The 18,926-nt window shown below is 38.9% G+C and overlaps 1 protein-coding gene across 8 annotated transcripts in view; it reads left to right on the top strand.

Moving 5' to 3' along the window:
- The window catches only part of UNC79 (unc-79 homolog, NALCN channel complex subunit), a 329,268-nt gene that overhangs the window by 226,869 nt on the left and 83,473 nt on the right, over positions 1-18,926 (top strand). For 5 of the 8 annotated variants that reach the window (XM_058292349.2, XM_058292334.1, XM_071213721.1 and 2 more), the window contains 5 exons: positions 6,631-6,813; positions 7,415-7,577; positions 10,064-10,213; positions 10,801-12,006; positions 18,204-18,311. In XM_058292349.2, coding sequence (XP_058148332.1) covers positions 6,631-6,813; positions 7,415-7,577; positions 10,064-10,213; positions 10,801-12,006; positions 18,204-18,311 — 1,810 coding nt within the window. The remainder of the gene's footprint in view (positions 1-6,630; positions 6,814-7,414; positions 7,578-10,063; positions 10,214-10,800; positions 12,007-18,203; positions 18,312-18,926) is intronic. The other 3 variants (XM_058292338.2, XM_071213722.1, XM_058292328.1) reach the window with 1 other exon arrangement.

The following is an 18,926-nucleotide window of genomic DNA, read 5'->3' as shown; positions in this document are numbered from 1 at the left end:
CTGCTCCTTTCTCTCTTTCTTCTCCTTCTGGAACTCACATAATACATATACTGGTGTACTTGGTGATGTCCCAAAGGTGTCTTAAGCTGTTTTCGCTTTTAATAATTCTTTTTTCTTTCTGCTCCACAACCTGACTCCTTTCAAATGTCTTGTCTTCAGGTTAACTTACTCCTTCTCCTGCCACCTCCAATCTGCTCTTAAACCCCTCCGAGGCATTTTTCATTTCAGTTATTGTGGTCTTTAGCTCCAGGAGTTCTGTTGGGTTCCTTTTTAAAATTTTAATTTCTGTGCTAAGACTCTCACATAACCCATTCATTGTTTTCCTGATATCCTTTAAGATTGTTTTTCAAAGGCTTTGTTGTATGTCTGCATTCTCATATTCAATTTTTTAAAAAAATTTTTATCCTTTCCTTTAGTTGGGCCATCATTTCATGTTTCTTTGTCTTGTACTCTTTTGCTGAACTCTCTACACTTTCATATTTTAAAATATTAACTCTGGAAGTCATTCCCTGAGATGTCTGTTTCTTGGTTTTCTTACCAGTTGGTGGTAGGACAAAGACTCCTACCCTACTTTAAGCCCTACTTTAAGAGAGTCTGCCCAAGACAAAGGCAGTGTGCAGGGTTCTCCCTGTCTTCCGGGGCCCCTGTCTTGTCCTGGCCTTTGCTTGTTAGTTGTTTTGGAGTCCCCCTGTTTACAGGAGTTTGGTCGTCCCCTCTGTTTCCCAAGAGACAACCCTCCCTCTCCCATGTTTGAAGCCACCAGGTCTTTGTCCCAAACTGTCCTTCTCTATAGTTTTTTTATACTCCTTTCCTGGTCTCATGCTGCTTTGCCTGTAGGGCAAATTCTGGGAGGAGAAAGCTGGAGAGGCCTTTTCCAGCCAAAACAGGGCCTGGGACCCATGAAGTAGGTGCAGACTGGCTCCAAAGTGCCCTGGGGAGGGGGTCAGGAAGCTGTGCCAAGGGCATCTCCAAGAGCTCCCCAAAGCTGAGCATTTCTGGCCTGCCCAGCAAAGGCAGCCCTTTAACTAAGAGTGCCCTGCAGCCCTTAGAAAGCCCTGCATCTTTAAGTTTCTGACACTGCTGCCCCTTTCAAGGGAAGTGGAAACAATGGCTGTGGCCATTTTTGTCTGGAGTAGGTTGAAACAGTGGGTGCTGCTAACTTTGGGTGGGCTGAATCAATGGCTGACCTGAGTTGGGCCCCCCGTGATCCAAAGTCACCAATCAAAAGCCATGATCACAGATCAGCTGAGCCCACCCCTAGTCTTGGGAAAGAGGGTTTTTACGTCCCTTTCTGTCACCAGCAAGCTAGCCACGGGCCGGACCCCAGGGTGCGCTGCAGCAAGAGTGGGAGATCGGTGCTGGTCGCCATGTGCAGAGAGCATTTTACTGTTCCATCCCGCCTCTTCCCTGGATGCTGCACATTGTTCTTCTGGCCTCTAGAGTTTCAAAATAGTTGTTTCCAACAATTCCTGCCTGTTGAATAGCTGTTTTGGTGGGACGACTGAATCCTGGAGCTTTCTACTCTACCATCTTCCCACAAGCTTCCTTCCTCTTTTAGCTTTTTAAGGTATTCCTAGAAACTCATAGTTTTTTTTTTTTTTTTAAATATGCAATCAGTTGCGTTCATTATTCTTTGTGATGCTCAAATTAGCCCATCTTTGATTAATGGAAGCTCTTTCTGGCTGTGTCCTATGTCTTTTTGATATAGACCATCCTTGACTTCTGACACAAGGTATTACAGGCTTATCTTATATATTTACTGCTTCAGATCTGAAATTAGTCTTTATTCCAAGGAGTTATGGTTCCTTTCAGTGGGGAATGGTATTCAGAGACCACCATCTGCACACCAGGTATGCTCATTGATATTGGGTTGTCATTGTTCCTAGCATTAGATGGTGCTGGAAATATGTATTTTTGAAAGGAAAAAGTATGATGAGTTCATATTGATAGTTCCTATTCAAATTTAATATTAAAGGTTTAAAAAATAATCTTTTTTCACCTCTGCCACAGTTTGCTTCCTAAGAACATTTATATAATTACTTTTTCTTATTCCAATATGATCTATACATGCATATAATAAATTCAAAGTAATAATACAAACATTACCACTATCAATAAGCCCACTGAATGAAATTTAAAATTTATTTGAGCCCAACTTTTCCTTAGAAAGTAACCCACTAAGGATATTAGGTCCAAGTACAATATTCTATAGAAATTTTAGATACTTAGTGTCTCTATGTACCAATAGTTAAGTTCATTTGTATTAGTTTATTTTTCATTTTTAGGGAGTATTAAATTTTATTTCTTAATATTTAAAACTGTTATCAGATTCCAAAGTTAAGACTATATGACAAAGTTCATTCAGAGAAGTCTTATTTCCATCCATTTTCTCCCCCTTTTCTCCCCCTTTAGGTAAGCATTTCTGTTGATATTTTTAGTCTTCCAACATTTCTTTTTGTAAATATAGCAATATTAGCAAATATGAATATATATTAATATGCTTCTTTACACAAAAGGTATATATATACTCTGCTGCACCTTACTTTTTCACTTAACTAACATCCTTGAGATTAATCCAAATGTATAGAGATCCTCATTTCTTTTTTTTATATTCTAATAGCTATATTATTTTCCATAGTGTGACTATACCACAGTTTATTCAATTGGTCTCCTGCTTGTGAATATTTAGCTAGTTTTTATATGGCTACAAAATAATATAAATAATGCTACAATAAACCTCATATATAAGTGAATTCATATTTTTCCAGTGTATGATTGGGAAGGAGTCCTAAAAGTGAAATTGTTAGTTCAAAGGGTAAATACATATGTACTTTTATTAGACAATGCCAAACTCCTCTCTGTAGAGTCTGTACTATTTTACATTTCCACCAGCAATGTCTGATAGTGACTATATTCCAACATTCCAACCAAAAATATGTTGAATATGTTGTCAAGCTTTTGACTTTTTGCCACTTAAATAGGTGAAATATGGAATTAAATTGTAGTTTTAACTTGTGTTTCTTTTATTAATAATGAATTGTATTTTATATATTTAAAGACCATTTATATTTCTTCTTTTGTGAATTGTCCATTTCTTTTGCCCTTTTCTCTCTGATTTGGGTCTTTAATTTTTTCTTCTCAAATTTTAGGAATTCTATATGTAAGGATAAACACTTGGTGATATATCTTTTCCTTTTTTGTCATTTATCTTTTTGACTTTTCTTATGCCTTTTCCCCTTGTAATTAAAAATACTACATAGTTTGAGTATATCAGTATTTTCTTTTATTGCTCCTTGAATTTGAGTCACTTGGAAGGTTTTCCCTACTTCCTAGTTTTGAAGGGATTTACCTGTGTTTTTTTCTCTTATTTGTATGCTTCCTTCCTCCTTTCCTCCCCTTTCTCCCTTTTTCTTTCTTTCTTTCCTTTCTTTTCTTCCTCCCTCCTTTCCTTCCTTCCTTTCATTTAGATAATGAGCCATTTTCTAGCAGTATTTTCTCAGGCTCCATCTTTGAGTCTCTTCTTTATCTTCACTTAGGTTTTTGGTGATTTCTTTGACTCATGCAAGAAACCTTGGTGTTATCCTTGATGCCTCTCTTTCTTTTCTACCCTGCATCCAATCCATCAGAAAATCCTAGTAACTCTACCTTCAAAATATATCCAGAATTGGACTAATTTTTACTGCTTCTACTGCCACCATCCTGGTCCATTACTTCTCACCTGGTTTACTATTTATAGCCTTCTCATTCTTCTCCCATTTTCTACCTTGGCCTTCCCACCCCTGGCCTGCTCTCACACAACATCCAGAGTGATTATTTAAAATGTAAGTAAGATCATGTTGCTACTCTGTTCTAAAATCTGTAATTTTACTCAGAATAAAAGCTTACATCCTTACAAGGGCCTATTAACTTCCCTCTCTCCTTATGATCTACTCCCCCATCCCCACCTCCTCCCTGTCCCTTCTGACCTCTCCTTCCTCTTCCCTAGTCCCCGTTCACTCCATTCCAGCTGCTCCTTACACTCACTGCCACTTATACTCATATATATCTCAGGGTCTTTGCACTGGTTATTCCCTCTACCTCGAAGGTTGTGTTCTTAGATAACTGCATGACTTATTTTCCCCTTCAAATCAAAGGTTGCCTATCAGTAAGGGCTAACCAGTCTACTTTATTTAAAATTTTGACCTTCCCTCCCCAAAACTTTTCCCCAGTTTTATTTTTTCATTGCCTTTTGTGCCTTCTATTATAAAATACCATTTATTTAATATATTTATTGTCTGCTACTCCAGTATAAAGTAAATCTCACAATGGCAGGGATATTTGTCTATATTGTGTATTGCTGTATATCCCTAGTACTGGTTGGCACATAGTAGGTAAATATATGTTGAATAAATGAATGAACCTAACCCCTTGTATATACATAAAACTGTGCAGAGCCATGTATGGTTTAGAAAGAAGCTTGAGGGAATTTTGAAAAAATATTAACAATATTTATAGCAAATATATTTTAATATGCTTATCAAAAAGAAAAGGAAATATTACCCACTGAAAACTGGGCCAAATAGCCAGTTTATAGACTTTGAGTTTCTAAAGGCTGCCCTTGCAATATATTAGAAATGGGTTGGTTTTTCTAGTGGGAATTTATTAGGTTAAAATCTTACAGTTCTGAGGCTGTGAAAATGTCCAAATCAAGGCATCATCTAAAGATGCTTTCTTACTGAAGGTCAGCTGTGGGCAATCAAGCACATGGCAGGGCATAATGGCAGCTCTGCCCAAATCAAGGTTCTCTCCTGGTGCTCAGCTGTGGGCCATCAGGCATATGACTCATCTGTTTTCTTCTTCACCCTCTCAGCCTCTTGGGGGGCCTCTGTGCTCCACTGATTCCAGCCTCCTGCCTCTGGAACCTCTCCCTCAGCCACTTGGGGTTTCTCTGTGTTTGCTACTTTTTTCTGTGTGTGTCTGTGCTCACATCTCTGTTTATAAAGGACTCCAGCAAGAGGACCAAGATCCTCCTGGGTCATGCCTCGCTCAAGTATGCCAATCTAAGGTCTCCAGCTGAATCCAATCCAATCAAAGGTTCCCACACCCACAGGAAATGATTAGCTCCAAAAACATGATCTTTTCTGGGATCCACGGAAAACTTCAAACTGTCACATAGACAAAGCAATACAAATGGCGAATAAACATATAAAGAGGTGCTCAACCCCACTCTTTTTTAAAATAAACCAAATTAAAACATAATGAGATTTTTGCCATTGATCGTATCTAATGTTTGACTAAAGTATAAGTAATTAGGCACTCTTGCATTATTATTGATTATATAAATCAGTACAATCTCTTGTGAGGTTAATTTTGCAATATCTATCCTCTGAGGGGTAGAACTCAAGGGATAGACACTAAGATGAAATAGAGATTTGTTGTACATGTTTTGGTACTGGTTGCATGTTTTATCAGGTGCACATATTAGTTTAAAATAAAAATTTTAAAAATTTAGCATATTTTAAAATATTTAAAACATAATCCTGTCATCAAGGATATAATAATCTTGTTGGCAAACCCAACTCATAGACATTAAAAGTTAAACCACAATATAAGCTATTCCTATGGCCTTAGGAGATTCAGTTAAATACAACTTTTCAGTGAGAGCTTCTATTCATTGATTCATTGAGTCAGTCAGTCAAACAATCAAAAGTATCATGCACATTCAGTATTTGCCATGTATTCCAAATTTCCTCCCTCCCTCCCTTCCTCCCTCCATCTTTCCCTCTCTTTTCCCTCTCTAACTCCTTGTTACGGATGTTTATTTTAGGAATATAAGCAAAAATTTAAAAATGAAAATAAAAATCTCCAGAAAATTCATGAAAAAATAACTTACTGACATTTTAGTGGTAGATTGCTCCAAATTATATATATATACATATATTTATATATAATCTATATATAATTTACATATATAAATATACATATACTTTTTTACTCTAATGAGATCACATTAAATATACTTATCTATATGTAACCTTTTAAACCTAAAACTTACTGTGACTTTCATATCATGTAAATAAATTTGTATCTTTTGTATCATGCTTAATGGCATAGTATTCTCCTGATATATGACCCGTATTTTATTTTACTGTTCTCATATCGTGGAGTATGGGGGTTGTCTTCAATTTGGGATATCTATAAGCAAAGCCATGATGAATACTTTTAAACGTACATCTTGGAAAACTTGATTATTTATTTAGAATATATTTAATTACTATATTAGAGGTGTATGCTTTTTCGTACTTTTAACACCCATGGCTCTTTGCTCTCCTGAAGAGTTGTACCAAGTTACAGTTTGTCATCAGTGCATGAGAATGCCCATTTCCCCACATCTGTACCAACACTAGGTCTTTTCATTGATTCTAGACTTTGCAAGTTTATTAAATAAAAAATGATTTTAATCTGCATGTTTTTAATTTCTTATGAGGTTGGACTTTTCCCTTTCTGTAAACTGGCCATTACTGTTAATATTTTGTGAGGTGCCTGCTAAATATTTTACCCATTTTCGTTGAGATGGTTCAAATTTTTCCTTTTGATTTGTAAGTGCTCTTTGAAGTATTCCTTCGATTTTTTTTTTTTTTTCTATTTCAGGTTATGGACTATAACATTAACTTGGGAAAACACCTCCTTCCTTTGGTGGTTCAGGTGCTCAAATACTGCTCTTGTCCTCAGCTACGGCATTATTTCCAGCAGCCACCTCGTTGTTCCCTTTGGCCCCTAAAACCTCACATTCGGCAGATGTGGTTGAAGGCTTTGCTCGTCATTCTTTACAAGGTGAGTTACTATCATCACTCCTGTTTGGTAGGAATGATTCTCTTCCAGAGTACAGCATTAGGAGAACACCTAAGAGGACTAAGTTGAGAATTTCCAGAAGGATAATTTCAGAAGAAGAATCACAGTGTACAATTAGCGTTCAGAAGCAAAGAGCTATTGCAATGAAAATAGAAGTGGAGACCATGCCAGTGTATGCCCTAAAAATGTTTCAAATAAAAAATGATTGGTTGTAGGACACTGAACAGCACTCTCTGTTTATGCTCTGAGTCTCATATTCAATCTAAGTATTGTTTATTATATCTGTCAGAAAATGAAGAAGATACATAAAATGGTATTCATGCACCAAATGTTTATGCCAGGTAATTATCTTGAAAGGAAGTGTAACTATGAACCAGCATGTGTCACCATTAGTGATGTTGGTACAGGAAGAAAATAAGGTCCCTTGTAAAATATTAGGCCATAAGAATCTATGCCTTTGCTTTTCTATATGTTTTTTTTATCCCCAACAAATCATGAGAAAAACTAGCTAGCAAGATCAAATGGAAAAACTTACCCTTAAAAATAACGATTTCTATTTTTCTTCCTGCATTTTACTGAGCAGTATCCATACCGAGACTGTGAGATCAGCAAGGTCCTGCTGCATCTGATTCACATAACTGTCAATACTCTCAATGCACAATACCATAGCTGCAAGCCCCATGCCACGGCGGGACCTTTGTACAGTGACAACAGTAACATAAGCAGATACAGCGAAAAAGAAAAAGGTACTTGACGTCTGAATTCTGTCCCAAACTTAGCCTGAATACATAATACCTTTCTGGACAGTGTTTTTCTTAGGAGACAGGGGAGAACCCCCTTTTTGATTTTTCTGGAGTCAACAAGTCCCTTATCAAGTCATTAATTTTCAAACTTTCTCAGGAATGTTGCTCCTTGAATTTTGAAATGAGCATGCAAGAGAAATATTTGATATGCTTTAAAGCCCATTTCATAAGAAATAATGTTGTGTGAAAAACTGTTTGCCATTTGGTTATGGAGCCTTTGTAAACCTTCTCTTACTTATTGAAAATCTTGCTTTTGGGTTGTGAAGTAAATCTTGGTTGACACTCAATGGAGACATCATCTTGTAGGTTTCTAGTGCACTCACAGAATTTGAATGGAATCTAAATCTGATTAAGTGTTCTTTCTAATCTTTGTTATTCAATAAGAAGTGATTTAAGGCAACAGAAATGGAACATATTTTCTGCATAAGTTTAAATTATTTCTAATATCAGTACCTGTTCTATAACTAGCTTTTCCTCAAAGAAGGCAATAGAATTAAACTTTAGATAGAATAAAATTACAGCCTGGATGTTTTCAGGTGAGAGCTAAAGAATCAAGGTGGATGCTGCAGGGTGACGAGACATGAGAAATGTGTCTGATGATCCTTTGTGGTGTCGGTACAGTCTGATGTGGTGTCTGTTAGTCTGCTCTGGAAATATCTCAGTAGGATGGACTGTAGCCAATGTTCTGCTCTTTGTTGCTGCAAGGTCTAAGTATCTAGGTTGGCAACAGAAGGACCTCTGAGGTCTAAATTCTTTAAATTCTGGTACCATTCAGATCTTCCCTGAAGAATATCTTATCTACCAGTTTAGTTTCTGGGAAAATGGGTAGATTTGGGTGAACTATGGATTTCCTCAATCTGGGCTTAGCATTTGGGCTAGTTCCAGATGAAACTTTCTGGATGAGAGTTGCCCATCTTGAGGTCTTTCCTACTATTCAGTACATTTTGGAAATTATTTCTGTAGGTAAAGGAAATACATAAATATTTTCTTAAAAAACTATTTTTTCAAAGGAGATTTTTTTTTTTTTGACAAAAGAAAATAATGAAAACATATTGTCTTGCATCTCCTCAGGAACATGGGGATTTAGTAGGCTTTCTTATCTTTGGTCAAGTTCACTGGGGGGTTTTGTGTTCATCCACTCCAAAAGGTGACTGGTCATTAGCATTTATTTTTCATTTGGCTACAAAGATTGGTATATTTATTTCATCTAATGTTTACTGTTCTACGTTTCATTTACTTGTAGAATCATGTGTTTTAGAACAGGCTCAGTCCTTAAACTCAACTCTATGTGTTGTTCTCTTACAATCAAGAAGTTTTAAATAATCATACTCATCCATGAGCTTCATTTTGTCATAGAGTTAGACATGAATATTGGCAAAATATTATTATTTTGGTGAGATTAAATTTGAATAGCAGCTTAATTCTATTTACTGTGGTATTAAATGCATTTTAGTATTTTTTCTCTTGCTGCTTTGCATGTGACTTTTGACCTTTCAAAAGAATGAAAGAAGAAAATTTGTTAAGTAAACTTCATGGGTTGCAAAGTAGCAACCATTTCCTCATTAATTTGTTTTTGGGTTTCTCTTTGTTTTAAAAAGTGGCCCAACGGGGTTAGAAGAGGACATAGACGCAAACTCAATAGGCACTCTTGATGACCGATTTTTTATGATGCCTTAGGATCTTAAAGAGTCAAAGATTCTTTATGGGATTCATGGGCTCCATGATAGTTACACATAGTAAACTGCTCACAGAAGAGTCTTACTTCAATAGGAAGAAATGTTTTTTTTCTGTTTTCTTTTTCCTTTGTTTACTCTTTCAGTCCATGATCATTTGTGGAGCTTTTGAGATGACCAATGGCTTTTCTAAGCTTTTTCTGTGTGTTGTGTGTTTCATTATCAAATGTAGAGTACAGTATTTTGCATTCACGAAGTATAAGGTGCATGTGCTGTTAGGCTGTGTCTATGCTGGTGCCCAAATCCCAGGAAGGCATATATTTTTGGAAAGGTCAAGATCCTCCCGTTTTGTTTAACTTTCTTTTGTCAAATTAGCCTGGAAATTCATCCAAAGCAGGCAAGTTCAAGCAAATGTCACAGGCTCCTAGAAAAAGTAGCTATCATCTATGTTTCATCTAGGTTTAAATGCATTGGAAACATTTCCCCAGGAAGGTCCTATTGGAATATTGAGATGCCTCTCTTCAAAGTGCTGCCAGTCATTATATGGAAAATTACAGGCAACCTTGTTACGGTTGCTCTCTCCAACATATGGAAAATTTGAAGCCTGGAGGAATTCCAAGCCATGGCTAGACTTGGGCTGGTCTAGAAGCCACCCCAACTTCTGTTCCATAATGCTTTCATTGAAATGCTTGTGTAGACACAGCCTAAGAGAGAATAACCTCTTAAGTGTAATTTTGACTTTCTCTCCCCAATTAGAAGAAGATAGTGTTTTTGATGAATCTGATATTCATGATACACCTACTGGACCCTGCAATAAAGAGTCTCAAACTTTTTTTGCAAGATTGAAAAGGATAGGCGGCAGCAAAATGGTGAAATATCAGCCGGTTGAGATGAATGTTCAGAGAAGTATGAATTTTTTCTTTTAGTAATTTTATGCAGAAATGTTGTACTCTACTGTTTGTTTGGGGTGAAATCTTAATTTTGTTACTACACATTTTGATATTGTTGATTTTTATATATATGTATGCACAAACAGTATATATATATACACGTTTATATATATACGTGACTTGACAGATACATCATTGATGTCATGATCGTCTTAGAGGGCCATTGCTTTATTTGATTTGTTGCAAAATGTTTGCTTCTCTTCCACACAATTTGAATACAGTTTCTTAGATTTACCTCAGCCAAAACTGACCCCCTCTTCTGTGCACAAATGAATAGAGCTGAGGAATTATCCTGAAGCCTGATTTTTAGAAATAAGACCTTAAACTGCTATTTTGGGTGTGTTTTTTTTTATTACAAAGTTTTCTGGTTTTTGAAATTAGAATGAACCTTACAAAAACTTGGCCAGAAAGTCAGTTTTCCCTTCTGATGGAGCTTGGATTGTGATTATGATTGATGCCAATTGTATGCCCAAATAGCAGGGGGGAAAAAAAAACAGTGAAATCTCCAAGTAAAATAGTACTAGCTTTTTCTGTTTTAATCAGGTGAAATAGAACTGGCTGAATATAGAGAAACTGGTGCATTACAAGACAGCATTCTACACTGTGTGAGAGAAGAAAGCATTCAGAAAAAAAAGCTGCGCTCTTTAAAACAAAAATCTCTTGATATAGGGAACGCAGACTCCCTCTTGTTTACGTTAGATGAGCATCGCAGGAAGTCCTGCATAGACCGCTGTGACCTAGATAAGCCTCCTGCCCAAGCCGCTTACGTCACGCAAAGGCAAAGCGACCACGGACGTCCCAGGCAGAACTCTGCTACGAGGACTGACAATAACGGAATCCCCGAGAACCCGGCGGTGGAAAGTTTTCAAGAAATTCGAAGGCCTGTGATCCCAGAGGTCAGGTTAAACTGCATAGAGACGTTTGAGGTGAAAGTGGATTCTCCAGTAAAACCTGTTCCCAAAGAGGATCTAGATCTGATAGACTTGTCCTCAGATTCCACGTCTGGGCCTGAAAAACACTCGATCCTCTCAACCTCGGACAGCGATTCTCTCGTGTTTGAGCCTCTTCCCCCTCTCAGAATTGTCGAAAGCGATGAAGAAGAGGAGACGGCCATGAATCAAGGACACGGTGGCGCCTCGGGTCCCAGCGCTGTCTCGTCTCCTTCCAGCCCCAGCCTCAGCACAGCTCCCCTTGTGCAAGTAAGTGTGGAGGATTGTTCCAAGGACTTCTCTTCCAAGGACTCAGGAAGCAGTCAGGCTGCAGGGAACCAGGACTCCTCTGGCATCGCCCTGGAAGGCTCTGCAGACTCGGAAGAGTTGTCAAGGTCAGGGGAGCTGCAGGAACTTTTCTCGGGCAGCCCGCTCACGCTGAAACAGAAGCGAGACCTCCTACAGAAGTCTTTTGCCCTGCCCGAGCTGTCCCTGGACGACACCTCTGACCTCAGCACTGAGGATGGAAAGCCTGGCGGGCCGACCCCCAGTGCTGGGGCGAAAAGTGTCCTCCTCAAAGTTCCTGAAGATGCCGAGAATCAGACTGAAAGCGAGAAGCCCGACACCAGTGCTGAATCGGATACGGAGCAGAATCCCGAGAGGAAGGCGGAGGAGGATGGGGCAGAGGAGTCAGAATTTAAGATTCAGATTGTTCCCAGGCAGAGGAAGCAGAGGAAGATCGCTGTCAGTGCCATCCAGAGAGAGTACCTCGACATTTCCTTCAACATTCTAGACAAACTGGGAGATCAGAAAGAACCAGGTAAGCCCCGCTCTCTTCTTTGTCCCAGCCTTCCCTTAGAGTTTGTGCATCTCACTTGTTAGGGTATCGGCAGTGAATACGCATCAAACTAGTTCTTATAATGTCAGAGTGACATTATAATTGCTTCACAATCACTCCGAATCCTTCCTGCTCACCAGAGTATGATGGATTCAGATGTGGTCCTACGGGCTCCATAAATGTTTCTGTGTCTGTGGTCTCTAAAGACTGCAATCAAGTCTTGACCACACTTGGCTATAAAAGGCAATGGTTAATTCATGTTGGAATATTCCAAATATTCATTTTAACCTTCCGCAAACAGCAAAACCATTAATTTGAGTGTTTTCTTTTTCTTTCCTTCTGTCTTTCTTTTTCTTCTTCTTCTATAGTGAGCTATGACACAACCCAAAGGAGGAACGAAAGGCAAAGGCCTAAACTAAGGCAATGAATGCTTGGAAAGATTAAGAGTTAGCTGTTATATGGCAACCTCATATTTTTGAATGTAACATTAAAAAAATAAAGACAAAAGAAAAAAGAAAAAAAAGGTTAGCTGTGTACCACTTTAGGATCCACATCTGATTATATGAACTAATTAAATATCAGCAGTCTGGTGGAAATTCTGTGCTCCATGGAACCAAAAAAATGCCAGTTACAGCCTAAACTCTCATCCTTGAATATGCTTTGTAAAAATCTGCTGATGGCACTTTAGTTTTTGGAAAGAGTCATGTGCCAGCCAGGCAGGGGGAAGGAAAGAGGTCCTACTAATAATGAGAAGGCCTCTAGGGAAGCTGGGGTGCCCTTTAGGTGCTTGGAGCCAGGAAAATTGTTGCGTATGAATGGAAGACAGTATTGGCCTAGGAACTATAGTGTGCCAAGATTTACAGGTTGCATATATATGGTATATAGGTTGCATTCCTACAGCAGTGCATGTGTTTGTGTTGCCTTCTTTACTTGTCCTTATGCCAGCTTATTCCGTGGCTACCAGAGGGCAAACTGCTTTTGTATCAATACATTTGTTTCCAGAACAAGAGAAAAGTGTGGGACAATTATGATCATATGCATTTTAAATTTTCATCATCTATATTATACTGATAGAATAATTTTATATTTGTCTAGTGCCCAATCTCCCACAGAGATATCAATCTGCCATCCTACCTTGCTGGGCATTGGAAGGTAGCCAGTGTGCTCAGAGTAAGACTCAGCCTCCTGCAGACTTTCCTGTCTCAGCAGGAGTCAAGAGAAAGGCTCAGACTCACAGCCTTGCCTCTGCTAATTGCCTCGAGTCCACCAGGACTAATCTCCATGTGCATTTCATCTCTCTCTCTATGCCAGTCACTGCAAGACGCCCCAGATTGTCAGGTCACCCTTTGTGACCCGCAGTCTGATTTCCATAAGGTCTTGCACATCTCCTGTTCTGAACCTTTCTTCACACTACCCTATGCTAAAACCCTTCCCTGTGTTCTCAGAGATTCATGGTCCTTCGGAGCAAAATCCTGTATGTGCTCAACCTTTCTTCTGACTGTTTCCTTTACCTTCTGACTTCAATGGAAAATCAGATCTCCCCCGAGGACATCTCTTGTGCCACTGGGCTTAGGGCTGGGGATGGGCATCTTCCTTGCTCATCATTGCCACCTCCAGGCATGCCCTCCTCGTCTCTAAGCCTCCCAGGGCTGAATCACATGTCATCAGACCATGGTCCCCGCTACTTTCATTGTTGCTGTCATTACCTACCCTGACCCTTCCTCCCTTGTTGACAGTGTTGACTCCTGGCTCTTCTTACTCTTTCCTAAATTATTCCTGTTTTAATTCTTGTTGATTTCAATATTAGTAGAGATGACTCTTCTGATACCCTGGTTTCTCAGTTCCTTGAATTCATCTTCTCCCCTGATATTTTTTGCCATCCACCTTATCTCAGCTACTCATTCCCCTGGTCATATCACAAACTGGGCTCTCATCAATAACTGAAACCTTTCCATGTCTCCATTTCTCTCCCTAGACAATAGCGATTTGACTCTACTGTCTTTTACTGTCCCTCACCTACTTCATGTCTTTTATTTTTTCCTTATTTAATGTAAATTCAGTGGTCCATCAGTATAATCCCTCCCTGCCACACCCTCCCTGGCCCTTGCTTGTTCAGACTTGCTTGGCTAAACAAAACCCTCATTAAACCCAACTCTCCACCTACTGGCACCTCTAACCATCAGAAGACAGTGGTGACTGGTCTCATTTTAAATCCCTCTTCAACCTCAGCTGGGTCCTTAAAGCTCCTGGCAGCCTTACCCTAGTTCTATGGTCCATTCATGTTTCCATATCCTAAATGACTGTTTCTCTTCTAGACTTTCAGCCCCTCTTCCTATCTAATGCGAAAGGATAGAATTATACAGCCCTTACCATCCCATCATCCCACCTGCCTCCCAGCGTCTGTACTCATACTCCAGATTTTCCTGGCTGGGGCTACCAGTGAGCTGTCTGAGCACCTGTCTGAAGCCAACCTTTCCACTTGTGGCCTAGATCCCATTTCTCACACCTACTCAAGGACATAGGTCCAGAGATTTCCCTCTCTCCTACCTCAGTGTTTCATTCAAAAGAAGCCTTTCCTTCAGCATACAAACATAATCTCATTTCTCTCTCCTTGAAAAAAAAAAAAAGCAAAAGCTCTTGATCCCAATTCTATTATCCCGTTTTACTCCTCCCATGGAGCAAAACTTTTGGGAAGAATTATCTATACTCACTATCATTTTTTCCTATTCCACTCTTAAAATTATTCCTGTGAAGCTTTCGTGCTTGCTCCTCTACCCAAGCTGTACGTGTCAAGGTCACCAGTGACTTCCACAGCTAAATCCAAAAGTCAGTTCTTAGGTCTTTTCTTCCAACATTAGCAATATTCATACAATATTTGTCGAGTGTTATAGACAAGGTTTGACACAGTCGATCACTCCTGCTTCATGTGGCTTCCAGGAGGCCCACTCTCTTGGTTTTCCTCTTTTTCAGGGTTCACTCCTAGCTCTCCTTACCTGGTTTCTTGTTATCTCCCTAATGAGGAAGTTCTGTGGGGTCTTGGTCCTTGGTCCATATCTCTTCTCTCTCTCTCCCCCTTTCTCTCTTCTCTCTCATCCCCTTGGTGATCTCATCTAGTTTTAAGGCTTGAAATATTGTCAGTAGGGTGAGATCCTTGTATCAGTTACATCTTCCTGGAAAAATACTGTGTAACAACTACAAAATCTATTTAGTTTGAGCATCTGTTGATCTGAGGGGGTCAGCTCATCTAGACTGGGCTTGGCTGCGTGGCTGGGCTCTGCTCCTCTCATTGCCCAGCCTCCTCCGGGGGCCTCTGAATGTTCTTCAATCGTGATGGCAGAGACACAGGAGGACAAGCCCAACTGCCCAGGTGCTTTTCCAGCCTTTGGCCCTGTCATGTGTGCAGATATTCCGTGGGCCAAAGCAAATCACATGGCTGTGCTTAAAGTCAAGACAGGAAATATGCACAGTCTCTGTAGCAAGAGGAACTTCAAAGTCAAATGGCAAAATATATAGACTCAGGGATTAATGAAGAAATATTATATGGGACGTCGTCATACTAAAAAGTTATCTGTTGTTTAGCTGAAATTAAAATGTAATTGGGAAGCCTCTATTTTATCTGTCAGTCTTAATCTTCCTAGAGTCTGGGCCTTCCCACGACCTCTACTGTTTTCACCTTAGTCTGAGCCACAAAGATCTCACCTGGATTAACTACCTACCCTCCTGACTGGTCTCTTTACTTCTCCCCTTCTCCCCAGTGGAATCTTCCCAACGCTGCCACCAGAGTGATGCTTTACAACACGAGATTGCACCATTCCTCTTCCTAAAACTCCTATGGCTCCCTATTTCTTTCGTAATAAAAGCTCAGATCCTGTAAATGCCCGGAGACCTCTCTGCGTGGCCCCATCCTTCTTACCTCTCTGGCTTCACTTTGCACTGCCCTCTGCACATTTCTTCTCCTCAGTCACCCTGGCCTTTTGCTAGTTCTTGAACACTCTCTGCATATTCTCTCCTCAGGGCCTTCACACCGGAATTACCTTCACAGACAGGTATCTGCGTGCCTCTTCCCTCACTTCTTTCAATTCTTTGGTCAAACATCAGATTCCTGCTTAGTCCTGTTCTGTTCTCAACCCCACATTCCCACCTGGTCTTGGTATCTTGGTATATCTCTTTGTCTTCTCTCTTTCTGTCTTACAAAGACTCTCTCTTCTAACATATCATATAACTCACCTTTTTATTATGTATACTAACTATTGTCTGTCTCACCACTAAAATGAAAGCTCCCGAAGGCAAGAGTTGTTGTTTAGTTTGTTCACTGATTGTATTCCAAGTGCCTGGTAAAATGTTGGCAAGTATTCAATGAGTGAATTAACTAATAGTATAATATTTTCTGTACATCAATATAAGAAAATTGGATGAAAATATTTTAAACTAGAACATAGAAATGTAGAGCTATATTCAAATATTTGTTGTCTTAAATTGAATACAAATGGAAGGCTTCAGTAAATGATTGACAACTGAAAAAAATTACTTGGCCTAAAGAATCTTGTGACACTAATAATTATTATTAATCATCTTATAGTAATGACATTTTGTTAAAAGCATAACTATGCCAAGGATTTTAATAAACACACCCAAGCTCTCAATAATCTTCCAGATAATTCTTAAATGAGCTCCAAGCTTTCCCACACCGTTACAGGTGGAATTATAGTAGCCTGGCCGCAGAACATGGAACTGAGGCAAATAAGGGCAAGAGGGATAACCAGGTGTGTTTTTGAATAGTAGTTTGGGGAGAGCACCTGAGAGAAAAATAGTAGCCAATCTTTAATATCTTATTGAATGAAGTAAGTACTGAATAAAGTCAGTAGTTTTAAGAGGGTTTGGAAAACTTGGTTATACTTTTTTTCTTATCAAGAAGTTAATCTCACAACCATATCTATTTAGACAGACCTCTGAGAATCAGAAACAGATGTTCCAAAATCAGTACTCTAAAGCATGTCTTTCAAACCCTCACTTAGGATCTATTTTTACTTCTGTTTCTGACAATTTAACAAGTTTCGTGATCATCCGATAATTATATAGAATCTGTGTATGTAAGTTGTATGTTTGCATGAATGTGTGGTGACTTGCTCTGTGGCAAGAGAAAACAATTGACAACATAAAAAGGATGAGGCAGAAGTATTATTCAGCTTAACAATCTGAGACCTTTTAGGGTGGGGCCGGTGTGGTCACGTAGGCCCATGACGCTAACTCCAAGCCCTCAGGATGCTCATTATGTTCGCTGTGTAGTGCTGCTTAAGACGGCAAGAAGGTTTATAAAGCAGTTCAGGCGGTGTGCTGTGACTAGCCATTAACATTTTCAAAAATTTAAAAGGATAATCTTCAATTACCTGGAATGAAGTAGGACAGCTCATTCTCATTAATGATAGGTCAATAAGACAATATTAAAAGCAGAAAGTATTTCATCTTAGGTACAAAATTTGACAAATAGAAGTAAATGATGCAGTCTGTTTCTTGCTCAAGTAATAAAATGTAAACACTGGATTAGTAGTGAGTATTTATTCCGAATTAGATATAGTTCTTTCCCTTAAAGAACTATGGTTTAGTAAAGGTTATAGACAAGCAGAAGGACAACTGCATTCTATTGTGATATCTGGAAAAGGTTAAGGACATTTGCTCTCGAATTAACATAAGAGGAACACCTGACCCAGTTTTTCTGTTTCTATTTCGGGGCAGGGGAGAGGCCCTGGAAGTCTTCCTACAGGAGGCATTTTCTATATAAATTGAGATATACATTAGGAGTAGAAATTGCCAAAGATGGAATGGTAGAATGATATAGATTGGAATGGACTATTAAGCATCTTTAGGTATTAGATGAAAAGAAATTCACTTATGGAAAGGTTAAGTGACTTGTTCTGGGGCAGGCACTGTGAGCATGCCGAGTTTTATTGATAATCTCTAAGAGATATAGCCACAGATGCAGAATGTAGTTCAGAAACAGCTCTCCATGGGACTTTGAAACCAGTGTGTATAAAATTCCATTAAAGCAATTAGTAGGGCCAGAAAGTATATAAAGATTTGAATGGATATACTTAAGTAGGAGGGGAAAAGATTATAGGAAATTGTTCTGGAATTTGCTTTTCATCAGTCATGTGAGTTCTAAATAATACTTCTGTTTGTAGATCCCTCTACTAAAGGACTTTCAACTTTGGAAATGCCAAGAGAATCCTCATCTGCCCCTACGTTAGAAGCTGGTATGCCAGAAACAAGTAGCCATTCCTCAATATCAAGTAAGATTTCCTCCAGTGGTCATTTCACCAGTACATTGACTTTGGAACATTATCTGCTGCATTGTTTTCAAGTTAGCCCTCTTGCAATTATAATTTTTCGTGTGTGTTTCATTAGCTTCCTAAGTGACACTATTTTCTGTGCTATTGGGGACTGTGAGGCCTCGCATGGCTCACTTTTGTCATTATCTCAAGTGTTTGATAAATCCATGGGATTACTAATTGGCTAAGAATACCAATTTGTTAAGGAATCATTGCTGACTTCCATCATTCAATGAAATAACAGTGATATACTAGTAACCTAAACACATTACATGAAATTGATTTGGAGACAAATGACGAGCATTGTCCATGGGAGAATTTTATACGGAATGCCCTTAATTAATTCAAATCACCTCTATCCTTGACAAAATTCTATCTAGATTATCGTAAAATCAATGTATCAGATATACCATGATCCTAAAGTTATGATTGGACTGGAAAATAAAAAACGGCATGAAATTTTACAGGACCTTTACAAGGCAAATATTTTACAACTGCCCTCTGTCGTTCGGTACTAGGAAACTTGAACATGAGGAGCTTGAGTTCTGCTGAAATAATGCTGAGTGACAGCCAGGC

This window comes from Dasypus novemcinctus, chromosome 3, assembly GCF_030445035.2.
Source record: "Dasypus novemcinctus isolate mDasNov1 chromosome 3, mDasNov1.1.hap2, whole genome shotgun sequence".
Classification (NCBI taxonomy): domain Eukaryota; kingdom Metazoa; phylum Chordata; class Mammalia; order Cingulata; family Dasypodidae; genus Dasypus; species Dasypus novemcinctus.
The sequence above is the reverse complement of the archived record's forward strand: the minus strand, read 5'-3'. Positions and strand labels throughout refer to the sequence as shown.